Below are 21,677 nucleotides of genomic sequence, written 5' to 3' on the forward strand. Positions count from 1 at the left end.
ACTGAATGTTTAAACTGTGGGATTTTGTGGAAAACGAATAGAAAATATCAATCAGTCAAAAATGGATGATATACTGTAAACAAAAAAGTTTTCTATATGAATATCAAAGGTTTTATATTATAAATAATTCAAGTGATCAGAGTAATAAATATTTATACCGCACTATTTGCATACCTAACAGAAATAAATAACAGATACAAATAGAAATGACTAGGCATTAAAATAATAAATAATTAAAAATATTATACAATTTAATACGACTTGTGTTAAAAATTACATAATAATAATAATAATATGTATGCCAGTGCTTTAATTTTAGAGTCAGTAGAGCAGAAAATGTTTTACCTTTCTTTGTTCACTCAGAAGTAGCCTTGAATTTGATGGATAAAAAAAAAAATCTTCATTCTGTCTCTTGAGGTCTGCTAGATTAATGTGTAGTTTAACACATTTTTTTAACACAGTATGGACAGCTGGACCCTGCAAAAGGGTTCCTACCAGTGGAGCACATCCGCTGCATTTTGATTGTCCAACACCATCATCATCATCTCCATCACAGCCAATGACATTTGAATTGTTTTCCAGTTCAACAGAAGATAAATAAAGCTGGCATTTGGGCTGATGGGGTGTGCGTTTGCCGGTGGGGCTAATTCGGGTGGCACATTTTTCAAAGTGAAGGTGTGTGCAACACAGAAGCGGCTGCTCTCAGTAAAAGCTGTTATGGAAGCAATAAATCTTTCTCCTCAAGCGCTTTTGACATCTATAAAAAAAGAAAACACTACAAAAATACAATAGATTTAAACATCGGCTTTTACAGTCAAGGCTATGAGCGTCTCGTGAGTGACCCTGCACATGAAGACACTTCCTTTTATCTACTATGGCTGCTTTTGATAAATGAACAACAATATCCTCACACCTATGAGCAAAACCAGGTATAGCAGAAACTCACACATTGCAGTGCACATAGTGAAACCTCCATTCAGGTCCTTCCTACAACAGCAGGTTTTGTGAGCAGGCTTTTTCTTTTCCTTTGAGCGGGATGGATGAAAGCACACAGTTTAGTACACAACAATATGGAAAGCTTCAGTCTTATCTGACACTGAACAGATGATCCTGTCACTGCCTGGTCTTCCACATCCAAGCACAGCATGTTCTCAGTGCTGCTCCATTTCATTTCCAGTTACAATAAGATGCGGTCCTGGGCTCATGCTGTAGCTCAGCATTCCTGCATCTGGTTCATCCGTAAATTAGCGGCGGGCTCTGCTGTAGCTCACAATTGAGTCATAGCTTCTGCTCCGACTGCGACTGCGCCTGCTATATACAGAGTTCCACGATGAGCTGCGACTGTAGCTCCTGTATGATGAAGAAGTGTGACTGCGACTGCGACTGCGACTCCGTGAACGACTGCGTCCGAGAGAAAACAGGCGCCAGGACAGGAGGCTGGAGGATCTGCTGCTGACAGAGGGGCTGGGACGATGGTAAGGGATGGGCCTCTTTCTGGCACTGTGCAGGACATGAAGGCATGCAGAAAGAGAATACAAAGAAAGTTGGTCATTTTACATTTCAAAAATCCTAAAAGGATAAGTTAGGGGTCTTTTTTGTCTAACAATCTCTCAAGGAAATCTCTTATGCTCACCATGTCTGCATTTATTTGATCAAAAAATACAGTAAAAACGGTAACATTGTGACATATTATTACAATTTAAAATAAGTGTCTTCTATTTGAATATATTTTAAAATGTAATTTATTCCTGTGATGCAAAGCTAGGAGTTTTCAGCATCATTACTCCAGTCTTCAGCATCACATGATCCTTCAGAAATCATTCTGATATGCTGATTTGCTGCTAAAGAAACATTTTTTTTTATTATTATCAATGTTGAAAACAGTTGTGCTAATTAATATTTTTGTGGAAACTGTAATCTTCTTCAGGATTTTTTGATGAAATAAAAGTTCAAAGGAACAGCATTTATTTAAAGTAGAAATGTTTTGTAACATTATGAATGTCTTTACTATAAATATATATTGTTATATATTGCTTCTCCTAAAAAGCCATCAACATTAATTTGAAGACTGTATGTCTATTTTTATTTCTCCCGAGGATGCCAGCAGAAAGCTCTGCATTTTTACACAGAATTGGAATGCCTGACATTCCCACGACTTGCTTGTTAATGTGTTAAATATTTTTTGATAATTTGATAATGCCTTCAGCTACCAATTAGAGTGTGCTCTCAGCGCAGCATTAATTAATTCTGCAGATTTCTAGAGATTTCTTCCTAGAATCAGTGCAGAAAGCTGTGGGAAAAGTATATAGACTCTGTCTGGGTTAACTGATCTCCAAAGTAGGATCAGCAGAGTTGTTTCTGTTTGTGATTCAAGAACAAACCTTGTAATTCTACGGGCTTCCAGGTGGCTGGGGGAATCTCTTCTTCTCTTTCTCATAGGGGAGCAAGGTCTTCTCCTGCTGTGCTTTCTACTCTTGCAGGAACTGCAGTCTCTTTTCCTCTCTCGAAACCTTTTCATCCACACATAAAAGAGATGCGAGCATGTATGTGTTCAAAAACAGATTTCAGCAATGCCACAGTCATTATCAAACAATTATATTAGATTAAATTACACATCTCCTTTCAGCTGAAAATCACCTGTCTGATGTGCACCGTGAGTAATTTAGACTGCGGCAACTGCTCGCACTAGACAGACTGTCTCTCCGTGAATCCAGCGAATAACTGGACGAACGGGAATATGATCTGTAAGTGAGCCGGGGGGAATGATATTGTCAGATACAAACATACGAGTTTATGACTAAATCGAAAGCTTAAAATAAGAGTTCCTATAATAAATAGCCGCTGTGTGACCCACCTCCTCCCTGAGGACAGGGATCGGCTTCTGGAATAGCGCCCTGAGTATCTGCTTTGGGATGATATGCTTCTGCTGCGGGACCTCGCTCGTTCCTGATATCTATCATAAGACGGACTCCGATTTCTATCGGTGACGAGACCCAGAGGCTGTGTCTTCTCCAAATCAGCGTTCCTGCCCGTTTCTTCACTGCAATTACAAGAGGGAAATTATTTTAGGCCTTTACTTTATTACTTCACAATGTAAGTGACAGGATATCTGGATATTTGCAGAGAGAGAGTCTGCACTTTGTACCAGGATTATTATAGTTAACTAGACATTAAAACACAAAACTAATGGGGGGAAAAAACTACAACAAAATGACTTTAAGTAAAATTAAAATAAATAAAATCTATAATAGTATCTCAATGATGCCTTAATAGCACTGCTCTACATAACTGCTGTTTTGGTCACTCATCAGTGGTCATATGTTAAAAGTGAAATGGAAGCCGAACCTACACCGACAGTTCTTTCACTGGAAAGATACATGGTTTAATGGCATGTTAGTGATGCATTTGATGTACACCATCAAAATATTTAAAGTTAATGTAAAATGCATTCAAAACAGCCTTACCCTTTAAACTTGTTGAAGACAGAGCTGTGTAGGGTATTTTCTCTGAGTACTGGTTTACCCAGAGAGTCATAGCTGGTTAGTGAGTTGCCTGAATCCGAGGCATTGTCCCCATCGGCTAGTCTAAGCTTCTCAGGACATGTTAAATCCTGACAAGAGAACTTTCCATTTCTGGTCACTTTTGACCTTGTGATGCCAGTTTTACTTGACAGTGGAGAGGACGTGTCATTTCCCGAATCGTAATCTGCCTGACCTTTGCCCTTATTGGATATTGAGTCCTGGACGATCATCATTTTGTTTAAACCCTCAACCCCATGACGTGATGGTGAGACCTGCAAGCAGACAAAGCAAAGTTGTTGTTTTTCTAAAGAAAAATAAGGCCGTATCAATCTGCTACCTGCATGATGCAGTCTGAGTACTCTTTAAAAGGCACATATGTCCCTACAGAGCACAGAGAGGAAATGAATCAAGATTTTTTGGGACAGAAACTAAAAGATTAAAATCCGCCATGCAAATCTGTCACATGCGAGAAGTTTGAAAAGAAAGGAGAAGAACAAAGCAAGTACTCTTACAAAAGAAACTAATGAAAAAGAGACTGAAGAGAGAAAATAACAATGAACCAATGCTAATGAAAAAGGCAAATTAAAGAAAACATCCAGATCAAAAAAAAAGAGAGAAAAGAACCTACATGAATAAACTTCCAGCTACTTTTAAGTCAGAAGAAAGAGAGAGTAAAAGGAAACAGAAAATCCCCCATTTGAAAGTTGCTTTCCTTTAAAGAACATTAAACAGACATCACAGAATGGGCTTAAGTAATATATATATATCTATATATCTATATATAATCATATGAAAAGGGTTGCAGACAAAAGAAATATCTCCATCACTCTAAATATTTAAAATCCTTGAGAAAACATGTTTCTGCTTTAGTCCCCTGTCGGAAGAGATTTTACAGTCCACCAGCGGCCTACAGTAAGTCCCTAAATCTGCGGATAGCATCGACTTACCAATCAAGACTTCCTCCTTAAGTAGGTAAGGTGTAAGAAAAAGGGAAGAGCGGGTGACATAAGTGCATCATTAGAGTGGTAAAGTGCAAGAAAAAGACAATAACCCTCTCTTCTTTAATTCCAACTCCAATCTGCCACACACCGGCATGAGCCTTTTTCTTTACCTTTGTTGTTCACCTGTAGGTTTGAAATTAGATCTCATTTTCTATTGTGGGACTGATGGAGTAAAATTAGGTAGACTCTACATCCTTAATAGAATCTGTATCCTTTATAGAAAATGGAAAGAAGCTGCTTAGTTTCAATAAGATTCTAGTTTGCTACAATGGCACAAAAAAAGCAATCAAACTGGTTTATGTTGGAATTTACAAAAATCTGGTATAACCCAGAGGCTATTTGTAATGATCTAGCTGTGAAGTATGAGACTGGAACAATTATGTGCAGGTTTATGTATTTTGTTTTGCAGGGTTATCAGCTTTTTGCAAGCTTCAGTATATGAAACAAACTGCACCAGTGCAAAAGCTTGCTTTGCTTATACAGCTAACCAACCAAGGATCCACGGCAGGGCCAACGGAGCATTACAATTTACCTCCAAAAAATGAAAAGGGAGACTTTCGTACAAAGATGTTTAGAACAACGTCTACGGTTTAGGAACAAAATAACAACAACAAAAATCAGTGGAAGGAATATTTTCTTCACACTAAGGAAAATCTTTAAACATGATGGTGCGAGACAAAAATATTAGCAATGATTAAAGTTAAGAAAATGTCATTCATGTTACTTTAATGATTTTGTGATTCATCTGCCACGCGGGCATTTATTTTTCTCTGTGGTATTCAAACTGTCTTCGAAGGCTTAAAAGCTGTTGCAAGAGTTTCTTTAAAAACTTTCAGAAACAAATTGTTAGAAAATCCACAGTGCAGTATATAGGATTATGTAAATTATTAACTTTATTAAAATATTCGTTTTTATGACGTTATACAGACTAGGCATTCTCTGGTTCCCCAGGACCATGTTCTTTAGTGATGGTGAACTTTTTTATTTATTGAATGATGTTTGATATTTCTGGTTGGAGTGGATGCATTTAGAGTGTGGCAGTAGGTTGCGTGTCACTTTAAACAAGTGTAATTACTGAGAGTGCATGAAAACACTTGAAAACCACTCTCATTAAAAAGTTAATTCACTTAAGTTTAAATTATGTGTCAAGCACGTGTGCAATATGCAAATCACATGTTGGTTAAAAATTCTAACCACAAAAATAACCTCACTCGAAGGCATTGCTACAATCATTATTGTTCCTATTAAAAACGAAATGGCAATGCAATATGAGCCAATTTACAAAACAAAAAGGACTATAGAAAAACTTCATCTGTGAGAATTAAAAATACTATGCCTTTATGCTTAACAATGGCTAGTTTCAATCCAAATCCTATCCAAAAGCAAGCAAACAGTCACATAAATAATGATAAAGATTTCTCCATGGGGGAAAAGATTTGCACTTGCATTAGTTTAACAGACAAGTGTAAAACAACATAGCTTTTGGTCTTGATATCCGTTAAGTAAAAAGAAATGGTTTCACAACGGCCTTACAGAGCAAGAGTTCGGCACTATAAGCGCATCAGGTAGCCATCAGAAACACTTACGGTGCTTTCAGAAAAGTGGCAGCAGCACTTAGAGGAGATTTTATTGGTCAGCTTGATTGCCGACCTGCATGCATCGCCTCCATGGACAGCTGATGAATGGCCACCGTCTTGGAAACCAGATTTTTCACAATCTTCATATCTAGGCATAGACAAAGCACATAAAAACGGTGTTAAAGGCCCCTTCACCTCAAGGAGAAATTTAAATATTTATATTCACATTAAATATACAAAGTACTGAACCATTTTAGCTTATCAAGGTGCTCACAGCACCTTTACAACAGTAGCAATAAAATCATAATGTCGGACATCAAAAGAATAATAGTCATTCTTCAGTTTTTCCTTTCTACAGCATTTAGGCAGTGAGGTGGAAAAATGAGTCCTCCACAGGTTAACATATGGGAATGTCACTGTCTCTGGGAGAAGCATCAATTTAAGTGGCAAAAGTGTAAAAATACAGTATGGAAGCACTTTGTCTAAAGAATCCATTTAAAAAAAAACACATTTGTCTCTGTCGATATTATATTTCTGCTGAAATAGCAGTGGCAGAGAGATCCAGCTAATGTCCATTTACTTGAACAATTGGCGACAAGAAGATTTATATTTCATTGTTTTAGACGATCGTCTAGTTCCTCTATCTTCATAGGCTTAAGGTGGAATAAAATGGTTTCCCATGAAAGGACATGCCAATTATACCAGCTCAGGACATAGATTATATGTAATGGGTCTTTGGAAAGTGAATGAGGATTGGGAACTGACGGCCATTGTTCCTGTTGTGTGGCGTGAGTGGGTTCTCTGTGCCTTTTCAGCTCCTGAAACCATGTAAAGCTTCACTGTGCTCGCCTTCTATAATGATTTCGTCCTTTGAATATCCCTAAGAAATTCCAAATAATGGAGAGATCAGCTAGGGATTTAAAACCAATCATCTCCAGCTTAAGATTATTTCAATTTGAAACCGAAGCTTGGTCTTCTCCGGTCTCAAAAAAGCCAGAAATTCTGCGATGAATGAATGAGAGGCTTTTTTTGAATGAAGGACTGATGAAGTAATCAGAGTGGTGACACCTGGGAGAGCATTTGAGGCCAATTTATAGCATGAAAAAGTCTTTGTCTGTGATTACTCTGATGTGTTTGTCTAATTCAAAATGTATTTTTAAAATATGCCTTTGACCCAGTACAAAATGGTCTTATTTTACATATCATAAACTACACTAATTTGCCTAATAAGGAATCATGTACTCCAACGTCCTAGCATTTTTCATAATATCTGTACATGGGCGATCAGCAGGACTGACTTTTATATGCTTTAAAGGCAATCTTCACTGACACCTACTATCAAAGAAAACTGATTTAAGCCTGAAACTTAATTTCATCACTATTCCTTACAGTGCTCCATCTCTACAGTACCTCAACCCCATCACCCCACAACCCACTCCAAGGAGGCGCAACTGTTCACGGGGGCGAGATCTCAAATTTCATTCCCTTTCCCGATCCCATTGATCTACGTGCCAAATGTTGGACATAAGCTGCGAGAGACAGATAAAAGCGTTTCCTCTGTGTCACCTCTACCTTTATCAGTCATCGCCACAGTGGCACTGGATGCTGACTGATAAGATAAAAAAACCTGACTGGTCAGCATGAAGCCATGAATATCTCTGACCCCCAACATTCATCCAAATATGCCAAAACTTTATTTTGTGGAATTTTTACACCATTCTGATTAAGAACTATCTAATCCATACAAATGTGGGACTTCTTTAATTCTTTAATGTTGAACATTTACCTGCAAGTAAAGACTTATTTTATATTCTATACTATTCTAACTTGAATTTGTGGTCACTTTAGAATACTGTTCCGTCATTAATGAATAACTACACAGGAACAAATGAGTAATGCAATATTAACATTAGTAACTGCTAACTAACAAGAACCTCTGATTAACAATTTAGTAAGTGATAACGCTCTGTTGAATGTGGTGGTTCATTATTAGCTAGTCAATAACTATTTTTTCATACCTCCCAGAGGACTACTAAAAACTACTATATACAGGTTCATAATTACTGAGAGTAATGCACAATGTATATGTATAATTATGTCCAAACTAAAGATCATGGTAACCTATTAGTAATGACTCAAGTATTATCAAATCCTTCAGAAGGAATTATTCATTATTTGGAACAGTCCGCTAAAGTGAAAGCATGATAACTCTCTAGTAATGACTGAAGTCATTGTAAGCTTTTGAGGTTTTGGATAGGAATAACTCAAGCGATATATATATCCTTCTAAAAGAATTACTGGGCATTTGGATCAGTATTCTAAAGTGAGGATCATTTGTTCCTGTGTAGTTATTCATTAATGACGGAACAGTATTCTAAAGTGTTACCGAAATTATTATGTATTTATTTTTTAGATCATTAAGATGTGATGTTATAATGCCACTGACAGACTGGACAGCAACTCCACCATGGAGTTACACTGAAGTTTACATTTAAATTGGCCTTCTCCCAATTATTCAGTTGGAAGGTCACACATATACCTGTTTTCCATGCAGGAGGAACTCCTAATTTCAGCTTTCCGGCGCCGGTGTCTGCGATGAGAGTGGCTCCTTGACCTGAAAAGTAACCAATAGAGACATACAGCCAACAAATCAATTATCTCACCTGTATTTATGCTATTTTGTGTTGGTACATCAACATCAAGATTTGTTTTTGCATTACTCTCCCATTACACCTCTTATTTTAATTTATCTTATCACTGCAGTGATAGAGAAAGAAAGAGAAAGCAAAGAAATAAGCAAAAAATTAATTACGATGCCATGAGACAATAAAATACATGACATATCACCCCAGCAAGAGTCAGAGCTCTGTCTCTGAAGTGTTATAATTTAATGTGGCACATGTAAAACAGTGTTAATTGAGTCTGAAATGGAGACAGTTGAGTGCAGATTCACATGAGTTTGCTGAGTGAATTCAATTAAAGTTCCAAATTGAATTTAGCTGCCCAACAAACCATACAAAAGAGCAGACCATGTTTAATGGGTTGAAATTAATACATTTTAAACAGGTAGTTTAAAACCTTTTATAGCAAGTACATTCCATGTATGTATTGTTTTTGAATATGTTTTTTACATAGCCTATACGTATTACAGTAGTGTCAGTACTGATTGAATAAGAAATCACAAAAAAAAAAAAAAAAAAATTAAATGAGAGAAACATTAACATACATTTTTCCTGTCCTGTGAAAAGCAAAATTGTTTCAGGGGTAGATATTTCGATGATTAAATGAAACATAACATTTAAAATTGTAATGCTATTTCACAATATTACTATTTTTACAGTATTTTTGATAAAAAGACAGCCTTGGTGAGCATAAAAGACTTCTTTCAAAAACATTTAAAAAAATGTACCAACCCCAAACTTTTTAATGTAAGTGCCATAGACTGTAAAAAATAGGTAAGTGCACACAATTATGCACAAAAGACCAGTAACATATTGAAAAAGTAAAACTTTTTATTTAAAAACTATTTTTGTTTTTAACAAAATTATCGACCCGTAATCTTGGGTCATGAAGCAAAACCACTAGGGAACCATTGATTTAACCCACTCACAAAACCTGAAGGTTTTGAGGATCAGAAGCCCAGCGAGGCACTTCTTCCCTGGCTGTGTGTGTAGCAGGCTAGCGGCGTGAAATCGGTTCATGTTTCTGTCTCTCTGGCTGCTCGCCTGCTTCAGTGAGGAGCTGCTCTCAGACTGCACCAGCTCTCCTTCAATTCGAGAGAGAACACGACAAAAGCAGCCAATAACAGCACTCTCTGAGAGAAGCTGAGGTGCACTACAGAGCGGCTGTCAATACACTGTAATCTAATCTAGAAAATATGACTCTTGTGCATGAAGGGTCATGCAGGTGCTTTAAAGTGTAGAATACGTTAAGCCTTTGACACTAAAGGATAAACCACAGAGGGAACTTGAATATAACTCAATAAACTGTCGGTGCTTGAATACTTTCAACTGAAGTGTAAGCTGGTGGGTTTTAAATAATTAAGGCACATGAAATCACCAACCTCTTTTTATGTTTTTTCTCCTCCTTTCTTTTACGTCTGGGACTCGATCGACTGTAAAAATAGCAGAAAAATGATTGATCGGGTTTAAATTAAAAGGTCCCATAGGAAAGAAAATTCACACGTGAAATGTCCTTGCTGTTTCTGCTAGACAACAATGTGATTAAACGGAGAGCAAATGGAGGTACAATAATTGTACCTTTTTTTCTCTCCTAAGGAATTTTAGGAGAAACATCTGAGACAAAGTGGATACTTAAACGATTTATAACTGAGCTCTCCATTCAATCTCCTGGTCTATAAGAGAGGAACCTCTGAGAAATAAAATCGTCTTCTGGGAGCCATAAACTACATAAAAGCACTTAACAGTAATAAACAGGTATTATGTGTACTGTGAAAAAAAGAACTGTGCCCTTTAATGCAAAATGTTAAATAAATAAATGTACCTGTGCCTTCCCTTCCTTGAGGCAGACCTAGAGGCAGAGAGGAGATGACTTTAAAAGCAGTCGTGACAAAACAACCACACCACATCAGAAAAGCGTATACTCAAAGCAAACCTCTAAACATGACCTGATGTGAAAATCAATCACTACCTATGTCGCTTCCTTTTCTTTGAGCTCTTCTTTTTCTTCTTCCTCACAGGTGATGGACTGCAGGAGGGAGATCTGGGAGATCAAATAAAGCCATATGTAGTTAAAAACACGTACAACATTTTGTTTTAAAGGAATATTTCTCCATTTACGAAAATCTTGGAAAGTGTTTCAAAGACTTTCAAATGCTTTCAAATAATTTAGAATATGATGCACAAGAAATCTGGATACGTTTTTATTATTATTATTATTCCATCTGTGCTCCATATTAATTTGAATTATTTTAGTTGAGGCCTCTTCCTATTTGTAAAGTTATTAAAACCCTTTTCTTAGATTTTTTTTTATTTAGCAAAGGCACATTGAATTGATCAGAAGTGACAGTAAATACATTATTGTCGTTGGCATTATTTCAGAAGATTTTCATTTAAAACAAAATGCAGTTCTTTTGAACTTTCAATTCATCAAAGAATCCTAGAGAAAAAAAAACATGCATTACAGTTTTCACAAAAATATTAAGCAGCACAAATGTTTTCAACATTGATAATAATAATTAGTGATTCTTGAGCACCAAATCAGCATATTAGAATCATTTCTGAAGGACCATGTGAAACTAAAGTAATAATGCTGAAAATTCAGATTATTTTTTTCTTCAGCTTCAAAGGAATAAATAGCATTTGAAAACATATTGAAATAGAAAGCAGTTACTTTAAAGGAGAACTCCGGTCAATTTTAACATTGAGCTCATTTTATTGTACATTTGGAGTGCTGTCAATACAGAGAACAACGACAAAAATCGGTGTTGCCTACACCGAGTTATTCTATTTTTAAAATTTGCACCCTGTTGACTTCAATGGGGCAAGTACTAAACCTGCTTTTAGGCTCTTAACATCCTTGATGTGTCATTACAAGTGCACAGAAAATGTGAGTGATTCCTTCTGAGTGAACACGAGTGAATCTGACTGCAGTAGATGTGAAAGATATGTATAAAAATGATGTTATTTAAGCCAGCGCAAATACCTTTGTTTACATCCTGTTTTTCGGTTGAAGTCCAAAGTAGTCGATTGCAGAGTTCACACGCGTGATCATAGGTAACTAAACCTATGCGCGTGAACTCGGCAATCGACTTCTTTGGACTTCAACCGAAAAACAGGATGTAAACAGGTATGTGTTCTCCTTTAAATTGTGATAATATTTCTTTATATTAATGTTTTACTCTATTTTTGATCAAATACAGTAAATGCAGCCTTGGTGAAAAATGTCTGACCCCAAACTTTTTAGAAAAATAAGTAAATGATAAGGACTGTAGATTTATGTTTTGAAGATAGAAAAAACTTTTAAACGGAATGGAATTCAGTGAGTGTATTTCCTAATTAACAGGCACAGAAGACGCAAATGGCAAGAAAACGCAACATCTAAAATAAAATAAAAAAAATGTAAATGCATTTCCTTTAAGCTTAACAAGCTTAGAACATTTCTTCTGTTGAATGGCTCTTCTTTACGACACTAACACACTATTGTTCTTTAAAGGACAAGTTCGGTATTTTACACTTAAAGCCCTGTTTACAGATCGTTTCTGATGAAATAGAACGGTTAAGAGTGAAATTTGGACACATTCTGCTGTTCCGAGAATTTTAGGTTTCTTTCGCTCAAAAACTAAGATAAAACCTGTTGGAAAGCATCTTTTGCAGCGATTTTTGTGCGAGCATATCAGTGAACACCCCTGACCACTCGGTGAGTTTCACGTCTTTGTAAACGAAAGTTTAATGTGTTTTAGGAAGGATTGTTCCAGTGCACATATGCAGCCATTCTGGAGGTGGGGGGGGGGGGGAAGCGAAAGAAACCTAAAATTCTCGGAACAGCAGCATGTGTCCAAATTTTAATCTTAACCGTTCTATTTCATCAGAAACGATCTGTAAACAGGGCTTTAAGTGTAAAATACCGAACTTGTCCTTTAAGCCTACTTGTGAAAGTTAAACGCTGTTGTTGGATATTGACAGCAGACACCATTAAATGCAGCATGAAATCTTTCTATGTCTTTTCCAGTGCTGTAGACTGGTCAGAAGAGAAGGTAATTATCACATGTGACCATTTGATTTGTGGGCTGACCTGTGTCTCCTCCTCTTCCTCTGTGACTTCTTCTTCTTTTTTTTCGTTTTAGGCACTGGCCGAGGAGAAATTTCGGCATCAAGAGACACACTGGAAAAGCAAAGTAAAGAGAGAACATAGTAAAAAGTTTTTCATTTTCAAAGTCAGTTCAGAAACGAAATGTCTGGCTAGTGGAGCTAAAATGCTCTTAAAAAATGTGGAGTTGATGCTCTATCATGTTTAAAAATAACGTACCACCTACATTTAATCCTACCCTAAACCTTACCAACAGTGTTAACAACAGCAAGTGTGAGTTGACACATTTGCTGAGGCGACCATGCCATTTTAGCTTGCTTCTACAAGTTTCTCAGGTATTTTATCATGACTCTTGCTTCACGGGACTCGTAACCGAGTGCTCTGCATCATAAGAGCAATTCTGTACCAGCTGAGTGACCGAGCAAGTTTACTACATCAGAAAAGCTATACATATGGAGTTGATCATGTGATGCAAATGTCAAAATAAATTACTTTATAAATCATGAACTATGATAAAAGTGTTTTGAGGTCAACATAGCATTGTGAAAGGAATTGTGTGGAAGTCTTTATTGCTTGATAATCTGCCCCTGTAATCATAATTTGTGTGAAAAGGAATAAAAGTTGTTGGTGTTTTCTGCCACTAGTATTAATTTCAGCTCGAAACTTGGAGTTTTACAAAAATGTGAGTAGAGGCAAGTTTTTTTTTTCCAGTAACCCAAAACATCTCATCTCAAGAACAGAAAAGGCACAGGGAAAAAAAGAGGTTAAAGAGGAAGGATATAAGAGACAGCAATAAGGAGAGAGAGGGAAAGCAGCATGCTCGGACAGATAGATGACAGGCAGCTTTTAAAATCAATTTACTTTTAGTGGCAACACTTCTGCAACAACAAAGCAGAAGATCAGAGAGAATGGATGGCGTGTCCTGACTGAGTGGGACATGTGTGCCGTTTTAAAAGCACTGCAGTGTCACCTCAGAAGTGTCTTTTAAAGGCAATAACATTGAGGGGAGTGCAAGGAAGGATTTTAAGATTAACAGAGAGATATCACAGTGTATCCACTACTGAGAGTCTTCCTCAGGCAATTCAAATGCAATCATCAACAGGGAGACTATACACAGACAACAGACATTTATATCACACATTTTCAATGTGTTTACAAAAGCACAGGGCACAGCTGTTATAATTGTGATTATAGCAATGACACACCACTCTCATTCCATCAAGACAACAGAAAGAGTCCAATCAAAAGTGGGCGTGAAGCGTTTTACCCTAATCACTAATATTCTTGATTCAACCAGAAGGGAAGAGGCGAGCTGATCGAGTTAAGTCATTTTCCGGGCTAATTGCAAAGGTTACATTTCTGACCCCCTGAACGTAAAGGATTTATCAAATATAAAGACTGAAAAGCTTGAATGAGCAACACTATTCCCCTGTGCCTTATTTAGCCACATAAAGTAATGTCCTTCCATCACTTTTAATCCTTTGAACCCCCCAAAAAATCCATTAGATGCTTCAAACTCCCCAATCTGTTCCATTCAGACACTGATAAGGCTCATGTAATGGAACAGCTGACCTCTATAATATTTTCAAAGGCAGATTTTCTGATACTCACCCTATTTATATCAAAGAGACTCCTTTTAGCTTGCTATATTAAGCTTAAAGTGCTCTGTGACCGAAGGAGCTTGCCTCACAAGAATTAGCACAATGGAGGTAGGAGGGATAAAACACTGAAAATGTAGATGTTCTTGCCTTCATAAAGATATGTGTACAGTAAATAGCACTTCATAATTTACACATACACATCACAGACTGTCATAATGACATGCATCTGGCAGACAGCAATAAAAATATGAAGCGTGGGAGAAGGTATACAGGATATTCGTGACAAATACACATGACTGGTGCAGGTTAAAGGCACGATGGCAGCGGCAATGAGATTTGCTTCTTGCGGCACATCGCTACAGCAGGATAATAATATTTCATAGACACAGGGGAGTGCTGTCCGTGACAGTCGATGAATTACAGACTGTTGTAGCTTTGGCTTTGCCCAGCCAGTCAGTGATTCAATATGAGCACTGAGAGGAAGCCATTTAGATGGATCAAAACAGACGGTGAGCCAGGCAGGCCGTGCAGATGTGCTCGCGGGGGAGAAGGCCGCTTACTCCATCTCTGAGGGTGGAAAAGGCTGTTTGGCCTGATATAGTAATGCAGTTCATCCAGCCATTGCTGCATTAGCAAGTCTGAAACGCATTAGAAGCTGATTAGCAGAAAAGCAAGTGCCATTTCTGCTTAATTAAGAACCTTTGTCTCACATTACACCCTCGGCACAAAGACAAACACACACAGACACTACAATAGTCCAAGATTTTTACAGTTAATTTTGTTCCTGCCTTTTTTGGTAGAGTAAATGAGATTTGGTTGGAGCAGTTTTAAACAAAATACAGTGAAGCAATGATGATAAGCAATCACAAGCAATGACAAGTCACAATTAGAGCTGTCAAACCATATTTGATTGTAATAATTTTTCTGTCCTTTTTAAATCTAAATAAAGTGTAATATGCCAAATATGTGCATATCAATATAAATGGATCACAGTGTTATTTTAGTAGGCCAATCATTAAGATACTATTACAGTTTTTATTTTATTTTTTCATTTTAGTAAATTAAGTTTTTGTAATTTTGAAAATAAGTTTTAAATAAGTTTTAGTAATTGTGTTGTGTTGTTTGTCATTTTTATTTATTTAAAAATACATTTTTATTTCAGTTTTAGTTATTTTAGTAGGCCTACATCAAGTTAAACTAAGGGTTCTTTCACACTTGGTTCGATTGCCTGGTCCGAACCAGAGTTAGATTGCTCCCCCCTCCCCCTGCCGGATTATACATTATATTATTTGGGTCCGAACCGCTGTTTACCCCTGTTGCTTGGTAACGACAATGAAGGAGAAGGTGGCGAAATGCATACCTCAGTTTTATATTGTGGTTTTTGAACCTTTGGTTTTGTTTTCAAAATGTCAGCACTTTTAGAGATTTGGTTGGAGCAGTTTTAAACAAAATACAGTGAAGCAATGATGATAAGCAATCACAAGCAATGACAAGTCACAATTAGGGCTGTCAAACCATATTTGATTGTAATAATTTTTCTGTCCTTTTTAAATCTAAATAAAGTGTAATATACCAAATATGTGCATATCAATATAAATGGATCACAGTGTTATTTTAGTAGGCCAATCATTAAGATACTTTTACAGTTTTTATTTTATTTTTTAATTTTAGTAAATTAAGTTTTTGTAATTTTGAAAATAAGTTTTAAATAAGTTTTAGTAATTGTGTTGTGTTGTTTGTCATTTTTATTTATTTAAAAATACATTTTTATTTCAGTTTTAGTTATTTTAGTAGGCCTACATCAAGTTACAAGATACAAGTTACAAGAAACAAGATGTACATTCTCTCTGCTCGCAGTTCATCAGTCACGCTTGAAAGGAAAGTGAGTGAGAACACACACAAACACAGTTTTATCAAATCATAGGCCATCAGTAGCGGTTCACTTCCGCGATTTAGTCAGTTACGTTCATATCAGCGAAACGTACTAGAGTTCACATGAACCGTACCCCAGACCAACCTTTTTATGCAGACACGGGTACAGTTTGCGGGTGCGCACCCAAGTTCGGAAAACAGTGTTCACATCATCCATGAACCGAACTCTGACGTCAATTGAATCTGTGTGTGAACCAAAGGTGCTAGTGAGAAAGCACCCTAAATGAAAGTGAGAAATGTTACTTTGGCAACTAGCTGAAGTTTAAGATTGTTATATTTTATTTCATTTAACGTTTATTTTATTTTAAGTAACAAAAATGTTTTTGGTTTTTAGTTTACTACAATAACCCTGGTGGATCGAGGTCATTTTTTTGTAACAATGCTTGTCTGACTTGCATACCAAACCGATTCTATATTTCTTACACTGCATCAAATGCATGGGAAATTCAATTCTGCAATCATTTAAGAATAAAAAAAAAATGTTTCACTGCTGACCTGCATTTCTGGTCTATGCATTAGCCTTGCGATGAATAAAGGTGCTTCACTATTGTGTGATACACATTTCTTGAGCTTTGGTGATAATACAATTTCACAATACAAAGAAGACTTGAGTGAGAATACAAAGTGTCCGAATTGAATTTGATTTGAATAAAGATTTGATAAACTATCCTTAAAAAAATTTACTGAGAAAAATGCTCCCCTAAGGACTTCTGTCAGCTTACGGTTCAGCTCCGATCAGTCCCAAATATGCGTGTTGCAATATTGACAACAGCTGTGATACTAAAAAAAAAATAAAAATGAAATATTGATATTGTGTAAATAATACACATATGATAATGTCAAAATATTCCAGTGCCAGTGACACTTCAACATTGCAAGTGGCGGTATTGCACAAAATCATGTCAAAGTGAGACACTCTATCTACACCTGAAGTAAGAGTGACTCATTGGTGAAAAAAAAAAGAGAAAACATTAAATAAAGTTAAGCATGAATTTGATATTAACATTACTTTTCCCAACATTTTTATAAATATTGTTATATTATCGTTATTGTGCATTATCGTTATCTTTTGTTCATGACATTTGTGTAGTGAAAATCTGATATCATGAAAGCCCTAGTTCCAATCAGCTCTGAAATCAAACTCTTGTTAAAAGCAATACAGAACTCTTGAGGCAACACATTCTGATACATCGACCAATTTCACGTGTCAGATGTGCCCAGTTATTCCTTTCATTTAGCTTGTGGGTTTGCTCTCCAGCTTTTAAAGTCTTTCTGTCAGTTTCAGTTGACCTTGAAGGCGCACAGGTAACGAACATACCCCTAATGGCCACCATCACTTCAGCTGTCAGAAGAGGGTCGTCTTGTGAGTTAGACTGAGCACTGACACACTCAGGAGAATAGACAAGGTTAGAGAGTTAAAAGACTGTCAGCATTTATAACTGACATTTCACTGAGAGCTTCAGCACTGTTTACATGGCCAGCACTGTACCTTTCAGCTTTGGGGAAAAAAACGCAACGTTTCCCAATATTACAATTGAGAGGCTTAAGCTTGTTACAAAAGTTATAAAAAGAAAATGGTGCAAGCAAAAGATCCCACATAAGGCTTTTGACTACTAACACACTCCAAAGGATGTCAAACTTACAGAGTAAAAGATCTGTCAAGACTAATAAAAATATTTTAAATAGAAGGATTTTCCAAAAAGGACAGAAGCCCTCTATTTAAATGTCACATTATTGAGACTGAATTTGACACTACACAATAAGACTATTCACATTTGAGATGTTTCTTTTTATTTGGATTAAGACAGCATGTCGAAAATAACTGTCTATGTACATGATTTAGGATTCTTCAGTTGTACAGATGAAGGAAAGCTGTTTGTGGATTTTGGTGGTTTAGCTTGATCTGACTTAAACATTATTTGATTTTGAATTGCTTAGCTGCAGTTGTGTGCTTGATTATAAAATCTCATCTGAAAAAATGCATTTGCATCTGCTGTTTTCTGGCAGAGAACTGAGCATGAACTCAACTAGAGATTAGCATGTTTAAGATAACACTTGATCTGCCGTCCTTCCTGTTTTACATAATGATGCACTGCTTTTGGCCTGTGTTATCGCGCACACTTTGAAGGTATCAGTGGAATTATGCCGTTGAGAATCCAATGCTGAATCAATTCCTTTCACCAGGTGGAGTTTGAATTGTTGTGGATGGGAAGTAAGAGGACCCCATAAAAGACACCCGTGTGAAAAATTCCAGCAACACCTGAATATTTACACTGTGGCAAGGAGATAAGAGTGTTTGTGCCTGCCATGCTTTAAAGTTTGGGGTTTCTAATTCATTCTTACAGAGTGAGGAAGAAGCTTAGAAGTGGATTCAGTGCTTCATATTTACATGTGTTTGATCTTCTTTGGGGTCAAAATAAAATTCACATTTGAATAGCTTTATAGGTTCTATGGTTAAATTGTACAACGTTTTCAACAGCAGATGTTGTTTTCAATCACTTCAAAGTTGGTTTAAATCAGCTATTTTACTTTCAGAGAGTATACAAATAGTTTCTATTCTAGCACATACACACTGAAGTGCTTGCTCCTAAGCACTGAAATGTCTTTGATGGAAGATGTGTGTATGAGGAACAGCTTTAGAAGATACAGACCTGCGAGCTCGGCGGTGGCTGTGGCGTTTACGTCCTCTGCGTTTTGTGTGTCCATTTTTCTCATGTTTTTTTGTGACCGTGTCTTTCGTTTTCACTTTCTCCTCTTCATCTTTGGGCGCAAGGCTAACTGCTGTCTCCAATCTGGAAGAACAGAAAATCAAAAACTCTTTAGCTTCAAATATTTTAAAGTCAACAGGTTGTTAAATCTGAATTAAAATCTAGAATTAAAGTTCTAGATTTGTTCTCTGAATTAAAATGATAAAAATCATTATCTTTTTTTTTGTTACCCATTGGTAAAGATCGGGCAGTTATGCAATGATCTTAAATATAAGATCTCAATAATGAAACTGAAATATTTTTTTCTGAAGGCATAAAAAATGCCCATCATTTTGTTTTTCAGCTTGTAAGTGCACTCATGTTTGAAGAACGGGACTGGATTCGGTTCTCTGCTGAGAAACATTGAGCATTTTCATGTTTCTCCTCTAGACCTTCATAAATGCAGAGGTCATCTGCTCAGCATTCAAATGAGGTGTCAACAGAGAAGCCTTTATTTACATGCCTCAGTTGAACTGACATTTCTGAAATTATTTGTGCGTATCCCAAGGTTGTAAGGAACATGGTTTGGAAACTCAAAACTGTGTGCTCGTCTTTCTGTCAGTGGAGGAGAGCAAAAAGAGTTTTATGTGTGTTCTTCATGATCTGATATTTAAACTGGAGAAAACTGAAAACTGTACAAATATATTTTTCATGTTGTTTGATGATTCTGATTGCAAATTTAATAATTGGTTGACATGAAAACTGAGCAATTTGGTTTGTGTTAGCTATACAACAAATTGCTTACTAAAAAGTTAAAGACCCCCTGTGGTGAAAATCAAGTTTTTAATCTTGTCTTTGTAATGTCTATGTGGTGTTTTTAATATGCTTTAAGACAAACCATGTGCAAATTCATAAGTCAACACCATTGCTGAGTATTTTCTCCTTAAAACTGCAGTGAAGAAAAGACAGTCTCAAAAACACCATTTGACCTGTGTTTCTGACGTCACAAACTAACTTGTAGCCAATCCCGTTAAGTCTATCAGTAATTGGTGCGAAGCAGGGGAGTCTCAAGAGAAGCCAGGTTATCCCAGTATATTTTTCTGTTGATATGAAAATTGGTTACATTTAGCAATATAACGGGTGTATTATGTGTACACATTGGGCCCTATCTTGCACCCAGCGCAATTGACTTTGTACACCGACGCATGTATCATTCCTATTTTGCACCCGACGCACAGCGGACTTTTCCCTTGACAGACGCACGACGGTAAATTAGGAAATGAACTTGCGCTCCCGGGGGCGGTTCAGCGAAAAGAGGAGGATTGTTCCGGTGCAAACGTTCCCTGGTGCTATTTTGCAGTTCCAGAAAACAATTCCGCCACAGACCAGGAGAAACCTAGTCTAAAGTCAGCGGCGCATGCTTGGCCATAATGTAGCGTGTGCACAACGCGCATACACTTTCCTTCTCTTATCTACACACAGATGGAACAAGGAAAAATATTCCACATGAGGGAAATCATTGTGGTGTCCATGAAGATGTGAAAAAATAGGCATAAATCTAGCTTACACATTTACCAAAATTATTATATGCCTGTTTAACCGAAGCTAATTTGGGTGGGTTTCTCCCATACCCATACAATGTCACTTCTCTTTTTACTATTTTATGCCGTCTTTTACGGCCCTGAAGAGAACGTCGGTCTCCTCGGCTGTGAACCGCTCCTGGCGTGCACCAGGCAGATCCGCCGTAATAGCAATCTGCCATGGAACAAGTGCGTCTGCTCTTAAAGGGAATGTGAGATGATGCTCTGATTGGTTTCTTTCACGTTACGCCCAAACCACACCTATGAGTAATTAAGCTACTTCAGACCAACCCATTTTAGATTTGCGTCGGGCGCAAGAGTCATTTATCCCGCTGGTATAATAGCAACAGCGCCAGAGATCCACCCACAAAGCTACTTGCGTTTCGCGTTTGATACTTGCGTTTCAGATCATTAAAATAGGGCCCAAAATGTGTACAGTCATTACTGATCCACATTTGACCAGTTACCAATGATTAAATGTTAGCAGTTTTCATTTTTCTAACACTAAAACTGCAGCTTAATGCTCTTTACTCAATTCACAATCAAAATGTGTCTGATTGAAATTGCACTTGAGCAGAGAGAGACCCAGGTGATTCAGCAAAGACCGTAACATGACACTCGAGCCATTCTTTTCTCGTCATTTCTATTCCTTACAAACAGTTTGAAAATAAATGCATAAATAAAACTGATTGCAAGAGCTGGGTAAGTAGGCCTGACTTGATCTCCATGGCATAATTACAGATCCACCTCTGGAGTGTGAGAGTGTATGTTGCGTGCATATGTCTGCGTGCGGCCCGGTACATTTGTACATGAATTTGTGTCTGTGTGTCTGATTGTAATGAGAAGTTAATCAGTCTTGCAGATTAAATGCTGATTGCCTCTCTCTCTCAGCAGCAGGAGGAGGCCTGCCCTCTGCCACCTCTGGATAAGAGAGGGCAAAGCACAATCACATTATTAATGTCAACCTTCCGGCACCGCAGCCCTACACGGCCCTCCAATGAGCCAGTACG

The 21,677-nt window shown here is 37.1% G+C and overlaps 1 protein-coding gene across 1 annotated transcript in view; it reads right to left on the minus strand.

The window, feature by feature from the left end:
* Positions 1-306: 306 nt before the first annotated feature.
* Positions 307-21,677, minus strand: part of srrm4 (serine/arginine repetitive matrix 4) — a 49,131-nt gene continuing 27,760 nt past the window's right edge. The window contains exons 2-13 of the mRNA XM_079872330.1: positions 19,052-19,192; positions 12,853-12,942; positions 10,750-10,821; positions 10,603-10,629; positions 10,163-10,213; positions 8,639-8,713; positions 6,109-6,247; positions 3,465-3,793; positions 2,855-3,040; positions 2,638-2,742; positions 2,382-2,510; positions 307-1,500 (exon numbers count right to left, since the gene is read on the minus strand). Coding sequence (XP_079728456.1) covers positions 1,245-1,500; positions 2,382-2,510; positions 2,638-2,742; positions 2,855-3,040; positions 3,465-3,793; positions 6,109-6,247; positions 8,639-8,713; positions 10,163-10,213; positions 10,603-10,629; positions 10,750-10,821; positions 12,853-12,942; positions 19,052-19,192 — 1,600 coding nt within the window. The 3' untranslated portion in view covers positions 307-1,244. The remainder of the gene's footprint in view (positions 1,501-2,381; positions 2,511-2,637; positions 2,743-2,854; positions 3,041-3,464; positions 3,794-6,108; positions 6,248-8,638; positions 8,714-10,162; positions 10,214-10,602; positions 10,630-10,749; positions 10,822-12,852; positions 12,943-19,051; positions 19,193-21,677) is intronic.

Source organism: Squalius cephalus, assembly GCF_949319135.1.
Source record: "Squalius cephalus genome assembly, chromosome: 5".
Lineage (NCBI taxonomy): Eukaryota > Metazoa > Chordata > Actinopteri > Cypriniformes > Leuciscidae > Squalius > Squalius cephalus.